Source organism: Myodes glareolus, chromosome 23 (assembly GCF_982192425.1).
Source record: "Myodes glareolus chromosome 23, mMyoGla1.1, whole genome shotgun sequence".
Taxonomy (NCBI): Eukaryota; Metazoa; Chordata; class Mammalia; order Rodentia; family Cricetidae; genus Myodes; species Myodes glareolus.
In genome coordinates, this window is record NC_142048.1 from 40,972,933 (window position 1) to 40,995,160 (window position 22,228).

The window sequence follows — 22,228 nt, forward strand, 5'->3', positions numbered from 1 at the left end:
ACTCAGAAACATCACTGGTGATGCATGAGGCAGTAGCCAGTCCTGGCAGGGACAGGGAGGGGAGCTTAATTGTCATTTCTTCGAGAAAATAAAAAGAAGATAGTTATTCATCTTGTAGGTTGAAACAAAAAAGCCCAAATTTAAATGAATGGGCTTTTAGGCATTAAAAAGAAAAACAAAAACCTCCTAAGTTTTGGAAACACAAGGAGGTCTACACATCACTCTTGAGGGTTCTGCCTTCCTCAAAAGAAGGCTCCCTATGCCGGAAATCTCATAGCACTATGGGAAGCCAATGGCCAAACCCTCAGAATTACCTTTTTCAATAGTAGAACTTCCCCACTCAGAGGAGCTTTTTTGGTCTGACCATACAATTTATTACTTCTACTTCTGGATAGTGGAGTTAGATAGTTATGCTGTGTGAGTGCTCTTTCAACTGTCCTCCTGGTTCAAATGGGCAGCATGCTGTCATCCGCACCTCTCAGAGACTTTGTCGTGGGGAGACCAGTCGTTTATGTCCTGGAACAACACCTGACCTTAAGGGTCATTGCAAAGCAAGAGAGCAAGAGCAAGCGACTCTGTCTTTTCTCCTGGATGTAGCACAATGAAAATGTGCTCACTGTGAGTCACTGCAGTTCAGTCCATACAGCCAAACCAAAGAGACTTGGAGCACATCCACTCGTGGAGACAGGCCAGACCTTCGGGCTGATTTTTAGCACTAGCTCTGATTTGCTCTTGCCCTGTGGATACTGCTAAGCAAAAAAAAAAAAAGGGGGGGTAATTTTTTAAAATTTCCATGAAAAGAGCAAGAGCAATAGGCTAAAAGGGAACATGCTGTTTGTCAAAGACTGGTCCCCCCCCCCATTTAACATTCATATTGTGATTGTGGAGGTAAATCCGATGCAGCAAAATCATGAAAAAAAAAATTAAGAAGTTTAGGTGAGAAATTTTTCTTGTAGTCAGTACTGAGGTGAGCACAGGACTTAATCCTGTGTGTGTTCCCTGCCTTTAGCTGGCTCCCTTTAGCCCCATTGTCCTTTACTGAACACTTTAGTCCCTGGAACAGTTGTTTTATTGATGAGCCATAAGAATAGGCCAATGACTAGATGCTAGCTGGTCACGTACCCACCTCAGTCTGTTCTTTCCTAGACAACAACGGCTGAAAGAGAACTTTTTGTAGGGATCCCTGAGAGTTTTGGGGGCAACCCATGATGCCCCAATACTCATTTTAGTCCTTCTGTATGCTCCCATATTTTTGAAGTTTGCAGAAACCATTTCTTAGCTGTGTCATAGGGTAGAGTATAGGGAGTCATTGAAAAGCAGCAACCAAACGCTTGTTTTTTAGCCTTTCTTCTACCCTGATCCATTTGTGAAACCAAACCCAGGATCTCCCATATTCTAGGCAGCGTCCTACCTCTGAGTTGTACCCTTGCCAAAGCTCACCAGTTTTTTTAAAAGTACATTAGACAAAAAGTGGGATGCAGGGCTTGCCATTTCTCGACGACAACGTTAGTGCTCCGTTTCCGAACAAGCTTGTGCTGTGTGAAGGAAGAGCAGTGGAATGAGATGATGCTTCTTAGACACACACACTAAAAACCGTGGATGCCAGGGAGGGAGGCTGCAGGGCCATTGGCTTACAGATCACACCTCATAAAAGCCAATCCCCTGCCTTTGTCTGGGGGTAACAGATAGGGGCAGTTAACACATAAGCCCTTCCGTCATGTCGTTGTTAGACCTCTGCAGTGCACACACCAACACATTAGCTCCACGACACCACCTATATGTCTCCTGCATACTTTGGCACCGCAATGCACCAACTGCTTCGCTTTTTAATCATGGCTTCCATGTCACGGCTAGCCCAGTTTAGGAGTTATGCTGTATGGGACACCCCTTCCCACTTTGTACCCACCTTTTCCTCCCCCTCCCCCCAAGCATCTCCTCCGTCTGGTTTTCATTTCTTTGTTTATTTTTTCTCCCTTAATATCAGGCATGCTGTGCCAGGGACTCCAGATGGCTCCCTAACTTTTAACCTTGTTTTTCCCTTATACCTGACTTTCTTGCTCTCTGTCATTCTTTCAGTCTGTCTGTCCTCTTGATTTGTTTTTCCTCTCCACCTCCAACCCTTTCTGTTTGTTTTTGTATAATCTCTTCAGTATTGTCGTCTTTTACTCACTGACTTCTGTTCTCCTCTTAATAATCAGAACTCTATTAATTTGATTTGACAATGTTCTTGACCTGTTAACTGGGACTTGATTATCATGGACTCGGCTTGTAGGAAACGTTTTCTTTTATGATAAGATCCACTAATTGGATAGAAGTTAAAATTCACTTATTCATTTTTAAAGAAAACTTCCTGTGACCTGCCCTTTCTCAATGCAGAGAAAGGTATAGCTTCTGAGGCTTAAAAAAAAAACAACCTATGAATAAAATAATCTTTGTGCCTTTCTTGTTGACACCCAGATATGGCCATTCGATTTGTGCTGTGTTCTCCAGTTCTGGCCCAGCTTATTAATTTTAATGGCAGACAAACCATTTATAATATGTGCTGGGTGAATGTGTCAAGATCTTCCAATAAATACAATTAGATTATTGTAAGCTTGGCTGTTAAGCAACCAGCATCTCCAGTGAGTCTACAAATTTTGTTTACACCCTGACTCACCTTTGTACAAAACCAAGTCATCCTCCAAAGGCACTGATTTTCAGCTAGTAAAGTTTCAACAAATTACAGACTTACTGCATCTGGAGTAGAATGGTACCTTCAGCTCAGATCTCTAGAGAGCACCACATTTCCTTAGAATGGTCAAGTTGTCTGATGTGGGGATGTGCAATCTAGGCCAAAGTACCCATCATTTGTGTTAATGATGGACTTCTTAATGCAAATTGAGTTTCTAGCTTCAGCGGCGAAATTTATAGCCATTTTCCTCCAGAGAGCAAACTTTTCCTGTGGCCCCAAAGTGCCTTACCCATCAGGCTGGGTTTTATCTGACCCATGTCCTGATCCCCCACGGTGTACTGTTTCTTCTTCTTCATTTACTCTAAATCGTGGGACTGTTGCCTTAACTTACTAACTACAAGCCAAGTTCATGTTTGCAAATACCTTTGAATTAAATTTTGTTCACTGTGGAAATGTCTCTTTGTAAAGACCACCGGATGTAAAGTGATGATATAAAACATGAGGGATGTGGAAAGAGGATTGGCATGGCAGGTGGTCAATAGAGGAAGGAAGGATGGACCATCTCCCTGACGCCCATCTTAGCTCTCTTTATCAATATTGATTCCTGTTGTCTTTGCAAGAGATGTTTTGTAAGATATTTAATAAAAATAATAACATTGATAAAGGTTTAATAAATTATCTTGTAATTAATGTCTATAATTTTCCAGTTTAATATCTTGTACATATATATAATTATAGCTTGCAATTAGAAAAATCATAAAATATAACAGTTTTACTTTCAATGGCCCTAGCTAGCCATATTATTTATGCTCAGAGTACAGCATAGAATATGTTGTCCCTTAGACATGTATGTAAACCAATAGAATTGTCAAGTGCTCATTATCTGGGGGACATGGGTAATTGCCATTAAGCATGCCAACTGTTCAGTTGTCGTAAATCCTGGCGATGGTAAGTGACCTTGGTGACATGTGCTCTCACCCCTTTCCAGAAGCGGAGGAACTCTACCAGAAGAGAGTGTTGACAATCACTGGCATCTGTATCGCCCTGCTGGTGGTCGGCATCATGTGTGTGGTGGCCTACTGCAAAACCAAGTAAACCTTCCCCTCGGCTCATCCACTCCCCTTGGTGTAGAAGTAGGTTAGGCAGGCAGGGGCTCTGCAGTCCCAGGGCCCACGCTTAAGGCTTGGGGAGCAAAGAAGCACAGGGACTTAACCTCCTTATGCTCCCCACTCGTGCACCTTTGTCTGTTTGTGTGCAGCTAAGCAAATTTCTCAGTGATCAGGGCTCTGTGAATGGACAAAGGTTTAGAGGAACAGGCTTATGGGTCAGAGTTCCACACAGGCACAACCTACTAAGAGCACAAATGCCAAAGATTGAGGATGAGTCCAATGCGACTCAGAAGGATAAGTCCAGAAACTTAAGAAATAAAGGAAACATTTCATAGTATTCAAGATAAGGGTATGTGGGATATTTTGTTGGTGGTTTCTTTGGTGGGGGGGTGAGAGTTAAAATGAGTATGTTTTAATTCTATAATTTTCCAACATAAATGCTCTATAAGTGGGATGTGTATATAAAAGTTTTTGTGGAAGGATAAGCAAGTCGAATTTGCTCGAAAAGAAAGTTAAAGAGAAAACCTTTAAGATAATGTAGTTGTTTATGCCTGGCCTTCTACAGGTGTCCCTGTTAGCATGCTTTGGCCTAGCAGTGAGGAACCTGAACTTTTCTCTCCAGTGAGGCTTTCCTCAAGTTCAAATGTAATGCTCAGTCAGAGGTGTGACTTCTGTTTTGCCTGATGATATAATATTTTCTGGCCAAAACTAGTCATAGTGATGTCTTGTTCCGAATGTTGTGTTACAGAACAGAGGTCCCATGCATTTTTTGCCACAGAACCTATAGCATGAGTTGTGTTTACACAGTATCCTACGGTTAGAATGCCGTGAGAGCTGACTGATAAATATAATTTCTCATGGAATTGGCATCATAAGTATTAGCAGATTCAAATTTGAACGTTTACCGCCTCCTCTACAAAAAGCATTGCAAGTGCTTTTAAAGTCTTTTTACAAATGCACCAAAATATAATGCCAAAATATACCCAGAATTCCACTTCCGTGTGGGTCATGTGCACACACACACTCACTGTGTAAAATGTACAAATAAAAAAGAAGGCTAAGTTAATTTCCTTAATAAATCACACAGGAAAATTTATGACTGAAACCAGTCTTATCAATTCCATAGTTCAAAATATATAAGGCCGATATATAATGGAGATAAAGATGCACCAAGAACATTGAGAATTTAGCCAAATACCAACATTTCTGCTTTTCCTCCTTTTTTTTTTATTCTCCCTCATAGAAATGGTATAACTTTGTAGACCATTTCTATGAGAATTCCATCTCACTGTTAAAGCCAGCTTTCTAAGGATGTGTGGTATTGCTCATTCTGAGATCGAGTGATGTATCCCCTTTATCACCACCAATTGACTGCCTCAAACCGCTCATTCGTGTTAGGAGAATAGAGATTGGGCTGTAGCGAAACAAACAGGAAAATGATGTAATAGGGATGAACGTGCTCCTCTTTTCTCATATCCAGGAAACAGCGGCAAAAGCTTCATGATCGGCTTAGGCAGAGCCTTCGGTCTGAACGGAACAACATGGTGAACATAGCCAACGGGCCTCACCATCCGAACCCACCACCGGAGAACGTGCAGCTGGTGAATGTATGTTGACCGGCCACTGGGGAAGCCAAGCGTTCATTTGCCGTTCAGGCACACTGAAGTTGTTCTTTGCAATCTTAGGCCATTAGCTGCTGTCACTTATCACAACGACTTCCAGAAACCCCCAGTTTTTCCAGGAAAAACTAATGAAAGCTATTTGAAAAATGGATTTAGTTATTATATTAGCACATTTTTCCCTTATGCAGTGTCATTAAGACTTCGGGATAATATTTGGTATGTTCTGCAAGGAGGCCATAGAAAGAAAGAAAAACAAAATAAATAATAAAACTAGAGTCATGAGGAATATTTCTTTTTAATCATTTAGAAATGAAGGCTACTCTAGTATTATACCACTGGCTCATAGCAAACCAAGCCAGGGGCTTTGAAGTGTTTCTATGAGGTGCCCGCCCTTCATGGTACATGTGACTTTCTGATTCTGATTTCCAATGGAAGATTGGGGTATGAAAAGGCGGGAAATTTCTTAAGTGTTCTTTGAGGAGCAAAGCTAGGAGAAGGTAATACTTACTTATTCCCTGGCTCCATCTGTGTGATGTCATGCCCTTCAGGTGAAATTCATCCTTAATCATTTGGGTATTTTTTTTTTATTGTGCCACGTACTTCGTTCCAAATGTTACTAGATTCTAGCCTGCTCCTTGAGACCCTTTGCATAGCCTCGTTGAGGTCTTCCATATTAAGAAATCTGGACCAGAGTTCTTGCCAGATGTCCTGAATTCTGAAGCATTGTTGTTCATGTTCCAACCCTCCACTCCTCCCCTGGAATCTGTAGTCCCCCATTCCCCCCCTGGAATCTGTAGTCCCCCATTCTCCCCCTGGAATCTGTAGTCCCCCATTCTCCCCCTGGAATCTGTAGTCCCCCATTCTCCCCCTGGAATCTGTAGTCCCCCATTCTCCCCCTGGAATCTGTAGTCCCCCATTCTCCCCCTGGAATCTGTAGTCCCCCATTCTCCCCCTGGAATCTGTAGTCCCCATTCTCCTCCTGGAATCTGTAGTCCCCCATTCCTCCTTTGGAATGAGTGGTTTTCTCAATAGACAAAGCTTGAAATTTGTCATATCGCTTTCTGTCCTGTAAGAGAAGATATATCTTAGGTGGAAAAGATGGGTCATAGACTTAAGTCTGGAGCTGGAGGTTACTACTAGCTGGTGGTTACTTCCCCCAAGTCTCATAACACAGAGTTTGGGGAAAATATTGGAACCAAGGGCCAATAGGAAGCTTTTGCTTCTTCCCAATAATGGGGTTCATTAGAATGCTCTTCAAGGTCAAAAAATACACTCGCTAACAGTAAAACTGTAATATTTAATATATATAATGTAATATATTTAATTTGATATAGATTGATATATAACATAATATATAACAGCAAAAGGACCATGACTGTTTGGATTGCAAGTATAGCACAAATAACCCCTTTTCAACCTTATTTCTTCATTATAGCAGGACTAAAAATAATACCAACTCTACTAAAATAATTTGCCTGAAACACTTAACCCAGCACGCTTAGTAACTACTTAGTAATTGTTAGATAGTATTTTTATTAGATCCACTGGGTGGAGAATGCCTCTAGAAGCTAAGAGTAGGAAGGGCACTAACGTGGTAGCAGCTCATGGTGTGGCCTTCAGGATAAGCAGCTGCCCCTAGGAAAGTTGTTCCCTGGAAGTTCCAGAAGGAAAAGTGTTTCTAGAAACAGAAAGAGCCAGCCTGTGAAATCCCTCTCATGAATATCAGGTTCTTCAGACTACACAATCTCAGCAGACTCTAAAATATCCTTTTTACTAAATATCTCTTTCTGATTCTTTCCTTGTGGTTTAGCTGATTTCACTCAGAGTTTTAGAAATACGAAGGGCACTTCCAACAGCTTACAAGAATCTTTTCCAACATAGCATCTCACTGTTAGCCGGCAGTAACAGCTACTGTGTTCTGCTGATGAAAATAAAAGAGATTCCCCAGAGATAAAATACTGGGTATGTGCAATTTGTTCAGACCTTAAAAATAGTATAAGTCTCTCAAATATCACTCAGCATGTTAACATCTTCAGTAATATCAGTAGGGCTAGCATAGGCCTATGAAATTCAAAGAGGAAGATCTACAATATTAAAATTCACATCCATTTCTAGTGGCATGAATTGAAATAAGTCAGCCTATATTACATTTTTGTTTCCCTTGTATATCAGTCTTCCTGGCTTGGAGAAATGTGGACAAAAATAATACTTGACCAAATATTTGTGATATTTCTGTTATCAGTTGGAAATGAGAGAAATGAAGTTGAGATTTCTTGTGCAAATATTCGGAAAGGAATTTATTGACTGGAATTTATTGAGGTATCTAACCTCAAAGCCAGAGTGGCCCGAAAAGGATTTGCCATCTGGCTGGCTGAGAGCTACGTGAAGTATCCGCATGAGAACCGACTTGCACCGGGATGAGTGTGTTTGTGTTTACCCTTGCATGAATTTTCAAGTTGTGTCTCTTTGCTTTTCTAGCAATACGTGTCTAAAAACGTCCTCTCCAGTGAGCATATTGTTGAGCGAGAAGCCGAGACCTCCTTTTCCACCAGCCATTACACTACCACGGCTCATCACTCCACAACTGTCACCCAGACTCCCAGTCACAGGTATGAGGGGAAACAATCTCAGAGGGAAGAAATTTTTCCGAAGAATGATTTCTTTTGTTTCTTACCCTTTACTGTCAATTCCTAAGAAAAGGCAAAAGAGACAGAAGCAGGAAAATGGACTGAGTTTGAGCATTCATAGATTTTGGGTCTAAACTGCTCTTACCAAGTAAGTCTAGGCCTAATGTTTCCATTAAAATTAATAAAAGTGCTTAGTACATTATTACCGTGCAGGCTTGCTGCTCCTCAGTCTAGAAATTGCCGTGTCTTGTACTCCGCTATTGCTGCCCACTATGGAGAAAAAAATCCGTCTAGATTCTGTGTGATACTTAGGCATTTGTTTCTAAAGCTTAGACTGCCCTGGCAGTGCCCCTGGAGATGCCCACATAGCTGACCACTCAGTTCTCTGATGCTCCTGTGGTCTTGTGCTGGGGTACAGCAGCAGGATTCCAGCTGCTAAGCACACAGCAATCCCTTTGTTTAGCCCAAGCCATCCAAGCACAGTGAAACTGCAATAATACTTAGTACCTGGTGGCATTTGCTAAATATTTGTGGAATGGATAAAGAAATGAATGAACAGTGTGTTTACAAATCCAATCTGAATCAAGATTCCCTTCACGACCAAGAGATCTTGGTATCAATTCTGGGCTCCTGGTGTATCGATAGATAACTTGAAATATTGGCCAGAATCACTTTTGTTCTTTGCCTTTTTATGTGTAATTAAACCAGTCTTTCTCACTGCCTCTTCCGTTTCCCTCCTACCCAGCTGGAGTAACGGGCACACAGAGAGCATCATTTCAGAGAGCCACTCTGTAATCATGATGTCATCAGTAGAAAACAGTAGACACAGCAGCCCAGCTGGGGGCCCACGAGGACGTCTTCACGGTCTGGGAGGCCCTCGCGAATGTAACAGCTTCCTCAGGCATGCCAGAGAAACCCCTGACTCGTACCGAGACTCTCCTCATAGCGAAAGGTAAAACCGAAGGGCAAAGTTGTCGTGGAGGAGAACCTCATTCAGTAGGAGAATCCCATGAGTACCTGTGGCCTCACCTAACGAAATTCATCCTTATATAAGAGGTGTCATCCGTTCCCCGGTGCTCCTAGTTGGTGAAGTCATCCTCTTATTTGGCTGAACTCCTTTCCCCTGTGCTTCTCCCATCATCTCAATGGCTGAAAGGCAACAGACTCTTGAAGAGTGAGAGTGGTGTGGTGTGGGCCGTACAGTCAACATGGAGTTCCCAGACCTGACCCTAGGCTCTGACTCACTCAGGGTCATACTTTCTCCAGGTGTAACATTTAAGTACCCTCACCTAATTCCAATTGTCCAGTTGTCCGTACTCTACCTCCATGGCTGATCTGGTCTTATGTTCTCATATGCTAATTGCCCTACCTCTGGCCTCAGTTAGATCAAGTCAAGGGCTATGTCTTTGCTGATGGCCACGAGGGAACACCACCTTGTGTTGCACCATATAGTGTCCCGTTCATGAAATTCCGGGAAGTGATGGATAAATAAAGGTTTTGTGTGATTAGCCTGACAGTGTTTATAGGTGATTTCCAAAGCACATATCGCCTCTGATATTACCCTTTATTCCAGAATGTTTGCCTTTCCTTCGGTGGGAGATGTAATTTGGGTTGGAGAAGTAACAACAAAGGCAAATTAAAGAATGGAAAAAAAAAATAAACTGGAGGAGCTACTAAATAGGGGTGTTGAACTTGGATAGTCTCCTTATCCATTTTCACCTATGTAAAAAGAAGGTCATGGCTAACTGACATCTTAGCCCATCTGCAAGCTGTTACCTGCTGATTTTCCAATCCAATTGGTTTACTTTCTTGTTATCACAACTGATCTTTTCCAACTGACATTTTAATTATAATCCATATGTATTTTGCAGTGACATGGGTGGAGATGGTTTCAAAGAACTTTTCACTTAAGGACCTGAAAGTACAGTGACCAATCCATTGGGAGCTTTCAGGTCAAAGAGCCTATTAAGTTCCTAAATCAGTTTCGGAAAGGATAGAATTTATAGAGTTGGTATTCTCTTTACAACACATTTGTAGAAGAGTGTGGTCTAAAATTGGCTTAGAGCATTTATCCTCAGTAATTATATTTTTGCATATTGAAGTCTCTCCATTCCTGTTATGCCTTCTTGGAACACACACAGGTAGTAGGGTGAAGTTTCTCTACATTGTCATGGCTTATCTTTGGTTCTGTCTGCTAAAGTAGGCATCCAGGCATCACCCAGATTCTACCTAGAATTGTGGAACTGTCTTGAAGTGAAAGATCATGAGAGACAAAAAGATGAGTCACTTGTATGTGTTGTCTGAGCTGTGACAAGCATTTCTCAGAGGGTCTAATTTAAGTACCCTCAAAAAAATATCTGCACACGTGGGCTCCAAATGTTTCAAATTCTGAGACACTTTTTCCAGTTTTAAACACAGCTGGGGCTCGCTTACTTATCACCATGAATCATGGGAAAGTGGGAGCGTTAATAGTCTTCTTTTCCATTAGCTGGAGTTCAGAGAGCTCCAGTATCCTGTGTCATCACAGGTCACATCGAATTAGACTGTGATGCTGTGCGCTAGTAGCATCGCTCTCAAAAGCTGAGAAAAATGACTCAGATGGCAGCCCAAGGGACGGGCCTTCCGGCTCTAGGGAAGGCACAGTGCTGCAAAACAGGGCACGGTGTCTGGACTGGATTGCTGGCATTCACAAACATACCATGGCATAAGATATCATGGTATACACAAAGGCTTGCTAGACACTTTGGAGTTTCTTTGTCAAGTGTTCTCAGAAGGAAGCCAAAGGCTGATGCAATGGTGGGCTTTGGACGAGCAGCACATGGGAGATTGGCATTAGTGGCCGCTGTGGTAATGTGAAACCAAATAACGGTTCCTACCAGCCTTGCCTTGAATGTATTGCACCCTGAAACGGAGAGTTGCAAATTTGAATGTGAACTAGTAGCATTTCGCGAGAATTTCAACTTAATGGCACGCAAATGTACTACGCTGTTATCAGGAATAAATCTTGAAGTTACTATGCTCTTTTTTTTTCATAAGACATAACCTTATAGCTGAGCTAAGGAGAAACAAGGCTTACAGATCCAAATGCATGCAGAGCCAGCAGTCAGCAACTCATCTTAGATCCTCTTCCATTCCCCATTTGGGCTTCATTCTCTAAGACCCCTTGGCCTTTAGGAAGGTATAGTATTTCAGAATACTTCTTTCCCTTCTAAGTCCCCCAAGCCTTGGTCTTTGTAAGCTGAGAGGTTCTTGGGAGCCTTCTTTTCTTGGCTCTCGTACTTTTATTTGAATTCATGATGAGACTAAACTCTCGAAAGCTTTAATGAGCTAGATGCTTTTAGCTGATCTTTGCATGATTTCTGTAAGGAAACTCTTGGCTTTATAATGATAGGATCCAAGGGTGCCGAACTTCTAGTGTAAAACTTAAGTATTCGATGATGACTGTTCTCTGACTATATCCCATGATGAACTCTGTCCCCCGCCCCTCCCTGCTTTCCGCTTCTTATTTCCACTGCACTCACGGGGGGGTATTCTGTGCTCACACAGGTATGTATCAGCCATGACCACCCCGGCTCGTATGTCACCTGTAGATTTCCACACGCCAAGCTCCCCTAAATCACCCCCTTCGGAAATGTCTCCACCCGTGTCCAGCATGACGGTGTCCATGCCCTCCGTGGCAGTCAGCCCCTTTGTGGAAGAAGAGAGACCTCTGCTTCTCGTGACACCACCAAGACTCCGGGAGAAGAAGTGTGATCGTCACCCCCAGCAACTCAATTCCTTTCATCACAACCCTGCGCATCAGAGTGCCAGTCTCCCCCCTAGCCCACTGAGGATAGTAGAGGATGAGGAGTATGAGACGACCCAGGAGTACGAGCCCGTTCAAGAGCCTGTAAAGAAACTCACCAACAGCCGGCGGGCCAAAAGAACCAAGCCCAATGGCCACATTGCCAATCGGTTGGAAATGGACAACAACACAAGTTCTGTGAGCAGTAACTCAGAAAGTGAAACAGAAGATGAAAGAATAGGTGAAGATACACCATTCCTGGGCATACAGAACCCCCTGGCAGCCAGTCTCGAGGCAGCCCCTGCCTTCCGTCTGGCTGATAGCAGGACTAACCCAGCAGGCCGCTTCTCCACGCAGGAAGAATTACAGGCCAGGCTGTCTAGTGTAATCGCTAACCAAGACCCTATCGCTGTATAAACCTAAATAAACACATAGATTCACCTGTAAAACTTTATTTTATATAATAAAGTATTTCACCTTAAATTAAACAATTTATTTTATTTTAGCAGTTCTGCAAATAGAAAACAGGAAAAAAAACTTTTATAAATTAAATATATGTATGTAAAAATGTGTTATGTGCCATATGTAGCAATTTTTTACAGTATTTCAAAAACGAGAAAGATATCAATGGTGCCTTTATGTTATGTTATGTCGAGAGCAAGTTTTATACAGTTACAGTGGTTGCTTTTTTCACAGTATTTCAGCCAAACCTCCCATATATTCAGTTGCTGCTGGCTTCTTGTGCATTGCATTATGATGTTGACTGGATGTATGATTTGCAAGGCTAGCAGCTGTCCCTCTGTTTGCCTCCAGTAGCTCCCAACCGGTACTGTCTTGAAATGGCACATCCGTCCAAATACTCTTCTATTTTGTATGAAGTCTTTGCTTTCCGAATATGAAATGAGTTCTCTCTACTCTGTCAGCCAAAGGTTTGCTTCACTGGGCTCTGAGATAATAGTAGACCCAACAGCATGCTACTATTACATATAGCAGGAAACTGCATTAAGTAATGTTAAATATTAGGAAGAAAGTAATACTGTGATTTTTTAAAAACAAACTATATTATTAATCAGAAGACCGCTTGCTCTTGCTAAAAGGAGCTACCATTGACTTTAATTTTAGCATTTTGGTTCTTGTTGTTCTTGACAAAGAAGAACAGCTTCAAGTCCAGCTTAGAAAGCGGGTTCTGGCTTGCTATCAGGATAAATCTAGCAACTTAAAAGGACTCAGTTTCACTTTCTCTCTGGGTGGAGGGGGGAATGATCCAGCAGCTCATCTGTTGACCAACCAACCATGGCTGCTAAAGGTGCAATCCTTTCTGACATATTTTTTTAACAGACTGGTTGAACCCTCTTCTTGGCTCCAGAAGGGGCACGTCATATCATGAAGCCTCAGCCCCAAGAGTACACTCAGTCATCCTGTCCAAACCACTTGTAGAGTGCAGTGTGCCAGTGGTACATCGCGGTGACTTGGCCATTGCAGGGAAATGCCCCACTTGTAGAGTGTTTAGAAGGAATGAATGTGTAGAAGTCACAAGGGGAAGGCCACTGTGTAACCCGGTTGACATCTTAAAGTTTGATTGGCCACTCCTTTCTCCCCATTATGTGTCTCTTATGTTCAACATGGTCTTGATTAAGTCATAACTATGCATGAATATGTTTTGCCAGGAATGGCCGATGTGCATGTGATTTGTGATTAGCAAGAACTTTCCGCAGTGATGCCTCAGTAAGGAATGTCAATGGTGTTGGAAAGATTGCACCTTTTCTTGGAGAAGCGACCCCCACCTGTGAATTGATGATCTCTCTCCATAGATAGCCTGTATCTCTCATTTGTCCTCTATAAGTTTCTTTCCTCATACTGTCTCAAAAGCAGGACTAGGATTGGTTTTAACTCGTTATGTTCTCTTATGACTGTAAAGCCAATGAATGCTTAGAGATATTAGCATATGAACAAATGTTAATACAGGAACAAAAATGGTGGGACATGGAGAATAATCATTCAGACCTTTTATATTACCTCCCTGTTATCCGTCCGTCTGGACTGGAGTTCACTGAGTTTCTAAGTAGGTTTCTAGGAGTCATAAATGGGAAATAGTTGAACAGAGGATTGACAAAGTCAAAGACAATTCTTGATCCTTGTTCCCAGTTGAACTGAATCTATTTTCTCTACCAAATCTTTGTTACAAGTCAAGGGAACTAATCATACACAAGTAGGGCTCAGAACAACACTGCAGGCTGACCACAAGTCCATGTGTTACACTCCTTCGTGTTTTGAAGAGAAACTTGTCTTAGAATTTGATGTCTAACATTTCCTGCCATTGTTCACGCAACAGCCTCTCTGTGCTCAGAGTGTTGTCCTTTTTCGTTTCTTAACCCATAGGGAGGAATGCCTGCTGGGGAAGCCTGCACTGGCTTCCCCGCGCTGCAGGTGGTCAACTCTCCACAGGGAGGACAAGTCAGCAAGCTTGAAGACAGTCTCTCTACTTAATGTTGACTTTGAAGGCCTTCACTCAGTTATCATTTGATAAAGAAATTTCTTTATTGTTCTTTTAAAGGTCCTAGAAATTCTGTTCCCAATTGGTTGGTCACTAGGGTATTGAGAAAGACCCTTCTAAAAAGATAACTCTCCCAACGAAAACAAGAAACAGCATTTTACTAGCACAAGGAGCTCTACAAATTTGCAAATTGCAAGTATACATGATTTTTTTTTCCTTCTGTGCTTTACCTGGCAAACACATTTGTCTTATTAGTTGGAAAGCCTTTTCCCCAAGAGAACAAACCTTCCTTGGTGAGAGCAGCCACTTGGCCGCTCAGGGCTATCTGTGGTAGCCTCTAGCTTTATGTTTCTAGGGATGTCTCTACAATGCTTCACTGCCAGGTCTCTCTCAACCACCCTGTTTATGAACCCAGGCAGAGCTGTAGCAATGCAAAGGAATGCACACCTGTGTTCCTAGTATGCGTGAAGATGCCTCGCATTTTAAGGGAGTACAAACTACTCAGAACTTAACAGAAAGTTTATTTCTTGGGCCTGAACTCAAAACCACTGAGAGCTATATAGCGGGGTATAGTAGACACCAAATTCCTTTTGTACTTACTCAAGATTTGTTTTCTGTCCTGCTTTTTGCTCCGTTTCTCCCCCTGCCCTGAAGAGTGCCTAGTGGACAGCCTTCTGCAGCGTTCTACAAAGTGGGCCTCTGTTTAAGAGAGAATGTATCCCGAGCAGCAATATGCCATCTCTTTCTTGTTTCTGTGTGACTGTTCATATAGATGGAGTCTATCCAGGGTAACTTCCTCTGTATCTATTCCTCTTCTGGCCGGATATTGAAAGTAGATGGCTCCGATCAGTGAATAAGGAAGATCTGACCTTCCCTTTCAGTCCTGGCTGCCTTCCAGCAGCTACAGAAATTTCTGTCCACTAAGATCCATGACACACTATGGAGAAATGCAAGCAAAATAAAATGGCCACAAATCAAAATTTCTATTATATATTCTTTTGTAAATACCTATTGTATAGTACTTGGATGTTTTCTTAAGTCATTTACTGTCTCTATGAGTTAATGTTAGGTTTTACTCTCATATTGTATAACATTGTAAATAACATAATGTCCTTTATTATTTATATTTAAGCATCTAACATAGAGAATTGTTTTCATATAAGTTTAAGATAAATGTTTAAAATATATGTTTTTTTCTTTGCTTTAAAAATTATGTACCTTTTCTTTTTCATTTTTAAAGAATAATTTATTGTTCAGAAGAAAGAATATATATGTAATTGAAACTATTTGAAGAACGCACATTTGAAGGCCATGAGGTACTGACAAACTAAAGAATTTATTATCTCAAATACTAAGCAATAAGTAATTGTGATTTATTTAAAGTTTTTTTCATTTCCCAAGAAAGTCATACTGCAATAAAAAATGCTACTCTATGGAGACATGAGCATGTTGCTCAGCAGACGAACATTGCAGTCTGTTAGAGCAGACTTAGCATCTAGCCATGACAGCTGCGCTATCTAGGGCTGTGCTTCGTGGACCCAACGATCATCCTGTCTCTGTTGATTTTGCTGCATTGCCTGTCCTTGAGCCTCCACCCTCCCGACTCTGTCTCACACTTCATTCCTTGCTGTAGGAGACACATAGTCAAGCAATAGGATGCTCCATTCCATAGCCACCAAACCTCCATTCACAAAGACATCAGAGGGAAACATTGCATAACTTTCTGGATCCTGCTTGTCGATATGCTCTGCAGTGACGTCAAGAAACTTATTCTCATTAACAGCAATGACTTATGTGACAATCCTATGCAAACATAAGAAAAAACAAACCAATCAAAATTCGATGGTTCAATGGTCATAGGAGCCTCAAAAACATCTATGCTAATCTTCCCTATAATGTCTTTAAATTTACTTCCCATTGTGTGCATCATTTTATAAGAAGGCTAAGGAGCAATGACTTTACTCTCCTCGTTCTATCAATAAAACAAACTGATGCCCAAAGTGCTGCTCAGGGAGGGGCCTATGCACGAAATATTCCTCACATTCTAGGACTCATCATAGAATGGATATAGTGCTTTTTTTATTAAGATTAACCTTATGAAGCCATATTTTAACAAATAGATATTTTGTGTGTAATTTTTTATATATTTCAACCATTCTACCCATTATCTCAGATAGAGAACATTTAAAGGATGTAGACTAAATCTGCCTGCTTTGGAGTTTGAGCATAACCTAAGATTTCCCCTCCAAGTTTGCCTCCTTGCGTAGACACAATTCCTGCTCCCTCGTAAGAGCACCACTAACACCAATTCCCAAGCGGCCTGGTTGTCCAGGAAACCCAATGTTCTGAAGCCACAAAGTGAATCCTCTTGCCCTCTAGTCATTCAGCTTTCAAGCCAGGCATCATATCAAAAGATGAAAGAATATTTTAAAGCTAGAGTCTGGGACCCTTTCCTCAGCTTATACTGTAAATTTTCCAACCACACGATCAAACTAAAAGCTGTCCGTGACAGTATCAGTAACTTAAGATAGACATGTTTACCTAAGTGGCCATGCCATTTTAGGTAGAAGAGGGTGCGAAGGGAGGTTGTGTAGAAACATGAAAGCTCAATTCTAGTTCAAATTAGAGTCTAGATAGTTACTATTATTCTCCAGTTGTGTTTGACTCTTGAGTGACAAGTCTAGGCGAGTTCTGCAAACTAGGAAGACAGCTGTTTTTCCAAGCAATCTGCAGAAATTTCTCTTCTCTGCTCCAATGATGAATCATCAAAGGGCTTAAGGTCAAGGATTTGGGGATCAGTCAAGCTGGGCTGAAATCGAAACAGTGGAGATACTGAAAAGAGTGGGAGTCTCTGTTGTCTTAGCATCCTGTTGTGTTCTCTCTCTCTGAATTCTCCTCTCAAAACTGATAATCAATTAAAGAAACAATTTATGGAAATTATTACTCTAAGAGATTAATCTGTTATCAGTGGATATTTATGAAGGGAAAACCTTTATGTTGGTTTAGGAAGCTGTATCTTGTAACCTAGAAAATAGTTGTTAGATAGGGCAGTGCATGCTCTCTATATATCTATAGGCCTTACTGACACCCTCATTCTGCAACTCTTGTACCTCCCTCTTGGTTAGTATTGGTTTTTAACTGGTTGAACTTAAAAGCATCACTTACCACAAGAAAAGGGTTTCATTACTGTAAAACCTGATCGATGGCTTTTTACAATAAAAATTAGAGACAGAGAATGTAAAGATGGTTCAACCCAACAATCTTCTAAAGGTCCTCTTTCAAATGAACTTACTTGAAAAAAAATTTAAGGAGGAAAAGATACCGCTTCTCACCAGCCTATGTTCCAGTAAAGCTGATGAATTGAATATCTTTAATGTCTCATGTATAAATTTACTCATAAAGAATCAAATTATTAAATGTCAATATTTTACACTATTTATGACTAAAAATACCCGGTATCTTTTTTATTTGCTTCATGATAGAAAAAAATGGTGAAAAATCAAGCCCAGAAAGTTAAAACTCACTCTCAGAACAGTCTGTCTTCTGAGTCGCAGAGATGGTGTAGATACCTTATTTCTCTCAGTTCCTTCCCTGGCACTAGCCTGAGCAAAATGAGCGCTTTTATTTCCAAATCTCTTGACATATTATGAGTTATATGTCAATCAGCTTTCGTTTCTGAGAAACAAGTCTTCCTACTTTTGGTTTGCAGATACCCTGGAACCCAATGTGCTTAATGTAGCAACTCTATGCATCTTCCCTAACCTCAGCTTTCTAAGGAAATGCCAAGAATAGCCGTGGGAGTGAATTCACAATGTTGATAGCTAGGTGGCAAATTGTAGTCTAAAGCAGGACTTTTTGGTCAGAACAATACCCTAACACTGAAACTTTGTGTACTTGGGCAGCTTCCTCCTCCCATGTTCCTTAGCTATAAGACTGTGTGGTTCTGTGAGGTTTAAACAGGAGTCCTTATACGAACCTAGAAAATGTCTGGTACGTAGTGAGTGTTCAGATTTCTCCCTCCTACAGATTCTTAAGTTTGGAGATCTCAGTTTCTCAATTCAAATAAAGTATACTGCATTGCACGAGCTGATCAGAAAACCATTTCACCAACCCCATGCCAGCAAGAAAATGCTTTTTCAGCAACAAATATATGTTGAGAAGCATTATCACCAAATAACATTTAAAGCTGCAGTTGTAGAAACTAAGATCTTTGTGTATTTTGTGAGTAGTTGGCTCTTGTGAGCCCATGCCATTCCATGTCTATTCAATAATCTTTTAATGTCTTGTGGCAATCACTATAAGTTCATAGGAAAATAATGAAACATGACTCATTGTGTTGTTTTCATAATGCCACCTTCAAATTGTAAATTTGTAAATTTCTAATTGTAAATTTCTAATGGGACAATCAAAAACCTCACTTAACCCTGCAGACCATCTGAACTCTAGATGCCTTAATTTTATGCATAATGTTCACATGTAAGTCTATTTCTTTGAAAAAGTATAATCCCAGCCAAGGCCTCCAGGGTGATAAAACTAGGGAAGTCTCAGATTAATAAAAAAAATCACATATCTTTATGGATGCTCATACCCACCCCATTATCTATCCAATAATTCTTCAAGTTTTGTCTTACTCTTTACTTCATGCATAAAATGAGAATGTTTTCTCATCTATATGATGCAATTGATAATTCATAGGCTTACGCTATTAGAATTTAGTCTTTTAGTCTTTGAAAACTTGATCCTGCAAGAGGATGTGACTTAGGCTCATGATATTAACCATCACGCTTTGCAAATAGGCATTGTTAATAGCAATGGAGTCTGATGTAATTTTTCATGAATAATCTTCACTTTAAATGAATCACTTTTTATTGAGAACAACTGTAAGTTCTAGTCTATCACAAAAACAATGCAAAGGAATATTTCCTCATTTTAAAAAATATAGTCTTTTAGGTTGACACTTTCGCCTCTGATCATTAACATCATGAATTGAGTAGGCATTGGTCATCACTGACTTTCCTTCTAAAGTGAGGCTCTTGTAAGGTTACTAGATCTCTGCCAGGCTCCTGGAAATCCTCACGACTGTGGTCATCCAGATTCCTGTGATCCCTTAGAGTGGAGTCTTAAAGTGAGCTTTGTATCCCTTTCTAGGAAGAGACTTCCTTTGGGATATTCATCTTTAGCTAGTAAGGTACCCAAACCCATAGGTCCTAAGCAATTTCTACCAGGGCGAATGAGGAGGAGAGTGCTGCACTCTTTGTGTCCCCATTAGCCACACCCTTCTGGCCAGAGCTGCTGTTTCATTCACACAGAAGTCCCTGCACAGCCTCCAGCCTCCCCTCTTTATTCTGCCCAGCATCTCCCTTCACCGATTCCAAAACACAAACTAAATATGTTGCGCAATCATTGCAGATCGTACACACATATCAAAACTCCCACAGTCTCTCATAGCGACATGTGGATATTATGTGTCCTTTAAAAACTCTAAAGTCATAAAACTATACAACCTTCATACCTTGATCAAAAACCTAGAAGTGATTGAATTGAAAGAGAATTTAAAATAATGTTCTTGAACTAAGATGACTTCCTTGGTAAACCCTTGGGAAAGTGTTAGGGCTGGTGGTGGCACAGCTTTTCTGTTACTTGGCCACAGACTTCTCACAACATGAAAAGATGCTAGCTCCAGCACTCATTTGGGGGCTCATTCTTTGAGGGCTTGGATGTATGGGCATGAATTGGAAGTAAGGCAATCACTTTCTTCCTGTGAATGTGTGAAAACAGAGACGCAGGGTTTCGCTCAGGTTAAAACCACATCAATTATCAAAGAAGCATCTACTGTCGGGAAATAGCCCCCCATCTTGTAGAAGCATCTGACATCCGCAGACTAAGTCACATTAGAACACTACTCTACATGTCTCCTTCCACATCAACTGAGTGACAGATGATTGTCAGATCGTTCCATTTCCTCCTCCATAACCTTGCTTCGTCCTTCGTTTCTTGCTCTCATTCTCTGCCACAGGGCCACCAGCATCCTGACTGACCTGCTTCATCTTCTCCTGTGGGTTATCCTTCACATTCTAGTGATGACTCCTAACTCTCACTTCTTAGCAGGCTAGACTGCTGGCTAAACCATGGCTCCCCATGGGCTAAACGCCTCAGCCTGACCTAAAAGGCCCTTCACAGTCTAATTCTATGAGATGGCTCTAGCTCGTCTCCCACCATCATTGTTCATTCCAACCTTGTGAGTTTCTGTTCTGGAAGTATACCACATCGATGTTGTCAAAATCTCAGTCATTGGCATACCAACTTCATATGATTGCCATGTACCTCTTGTATTATTATTTGCATATTGTTTTTGATTGACTGCATTTTAACTAAAATAAAGTCATTTCAAATATAACTTTGTATGGGTAATATTAATAGAAAACTATAATCCACAATTAAAATCGATTATAAAAATAAATAGAATCAAAATGAAACATTATCTATTTCTAGCAAGATACCATTATCTGCTGAAAGCTCAGAACCTAATGTCTGTTCTCTAACGAGAAGGAGACTGGCAAGCATTACAGAGAAGAAAACTACACTCAGGAAACATGGGAAGATTTATTCCTTCAATCTATTAGCACTGAGATGAAATTGATAAGGGAGTTACTTCTGCTATTTTATTAAGCATTGTCTAATGCTTGGTGCTCGGTTAGTATGGACACATTTAATCATCCCTGCATCTTAAGAAGCCGATACCCACCCCTGTGTAGACTGTTCATTTTGCTAGAGTTTCCCTCTCCACGTAGCCTCCTGATAAGCAGTCTCTTATTTCCTGTGGGTGAAACAAGTCTCCATCTGTAGAAATAGCCTCATGGTGAAATTCTGCCTTTCCTGGGTGGCAGTTTTTCCCCTTCCTCCCTCCTATCGTGCTGTGCATTTTTTTCCACAGTGTTTTCTGTCTTTACCTCACACGGGTAATCACCTGGAATTCCCCTGCAGAAGACGATGCACTCTTTGAGCACGTGGACACTGTCCTGAGTGTGCAGGTTGACTGCCTGGCACAGGGTTCAAGGCATGACAGATAATGTCAACATCAGTGGCCCGAAACAGGAGCTACTTTTATAGACTTAAGACTATGTGAAGAAGCCCATATAATTTATGGCGTTTTAAAAGCCAGGAACAAAAGAGTAGCCTGTGGGCTATTTTTTTTAAGTAGATAATTTGGATTAAGCTTCCTAAATTGTAGGAAAACAAGCAAACAAAACAATCCAAACCAAAAAAGTAGAGCCAGCTTCTGAAAAAATAGGGGTTCCCAGTCCACATTATATTTTATAGTAAACTCATAAGCATCATACACATCTCATGTAACGTTTGCGCTCAGTCTGGCTTTGTTGCCACTGACCCGAAGTTTGGAAAGCTGCACAAAAAGCCTTTCATGCTACATGCTCTCTTCACAAGATCTTCAAATGTCCAAGCTCATTAAAACATGCAGTTAACATGCTATCCAAGTAAATGGAAACTATAACCTAGTGCAGCCTCGCAAGATCTGTGGCCAGAGACCTCTATTCTGGATGATTCTCGTTCACAGGTAGACATGATGTAACTGGTCGCGAGGAAGTGGAAGGACTCTGAGGGTGCCATACAAGACTTCTGTTTCTGGGAGCGTATTTAGTCTAGAAGTATCATTTTCCTTATTGATTTAAAAAGAAAATCTGTCAAATCGCCTGTTTTAAAGTAAAACCTTCTGCTGTCTATTCGCCTGGGTGATTCTAAGGTCACCCATGACTTTAGTAATCTGACAGCTAATGGGTTAAAACCGCGTAGTTATTTCAACTTTGCTAACTAGTGAACAAACTCAGAAGACGGGGCTGCCTGTGACTGCCTGGAATTCCATGCAGCCTTAAACTTAAAAACAGAGGCAGTTGTGTTGGAAATG

The 22,228-nt window shown here is 41.1% G+C and overlaps 1 protein-coding gene across 11 annotated transcripts in view; it reads left to right on the plus strand.

Moving 5' to 3' along the window:
• Nrg1 (neuregulin 1) overlaps positions 1-20,704 on the plus strand; it is a 199,601-nt gene extending 178,897 nt beyond the window's left edge. For 6 of the 11 annotated variants that reach the window (XM_048456532.3, XM_048456534.3, XM_048456533.3 and 3 more), the window contains 5 exons: positions 3,660-3,762; positions 5,261-5,387; positions 7,881-8,011; positions 8,775-8,981; positions 11,576-20,704. In XM_048456532.3, the coding sequence (XP_048312489.1) occupies positions 3,660-3,762; positions 5,261-5,387; positions 7,881-8,011; positions 8,775-8,981; positions 11,576-12,230 (1,223 nt within the window). In that variant the 3' untranslated portion in view covers positions 12,231-20,704. Of the gene's footprint in view, positions 1-3,659; positions 3,763-5,260; positions 5,388-7,880; positions 8,012-8,774; positions 8,986-11,065; positions 11,208-11,575 lie in introns of those variants that run through there. The other 5 variants (XM_085680787.2, XM_087901185.1, XM_085680784.2 and 2 more) reach the window with 2 other exon arrangements.
• The last annotated feature ends 1,524 nt before the right edge of the window (positions 20,705-22,228 follow it).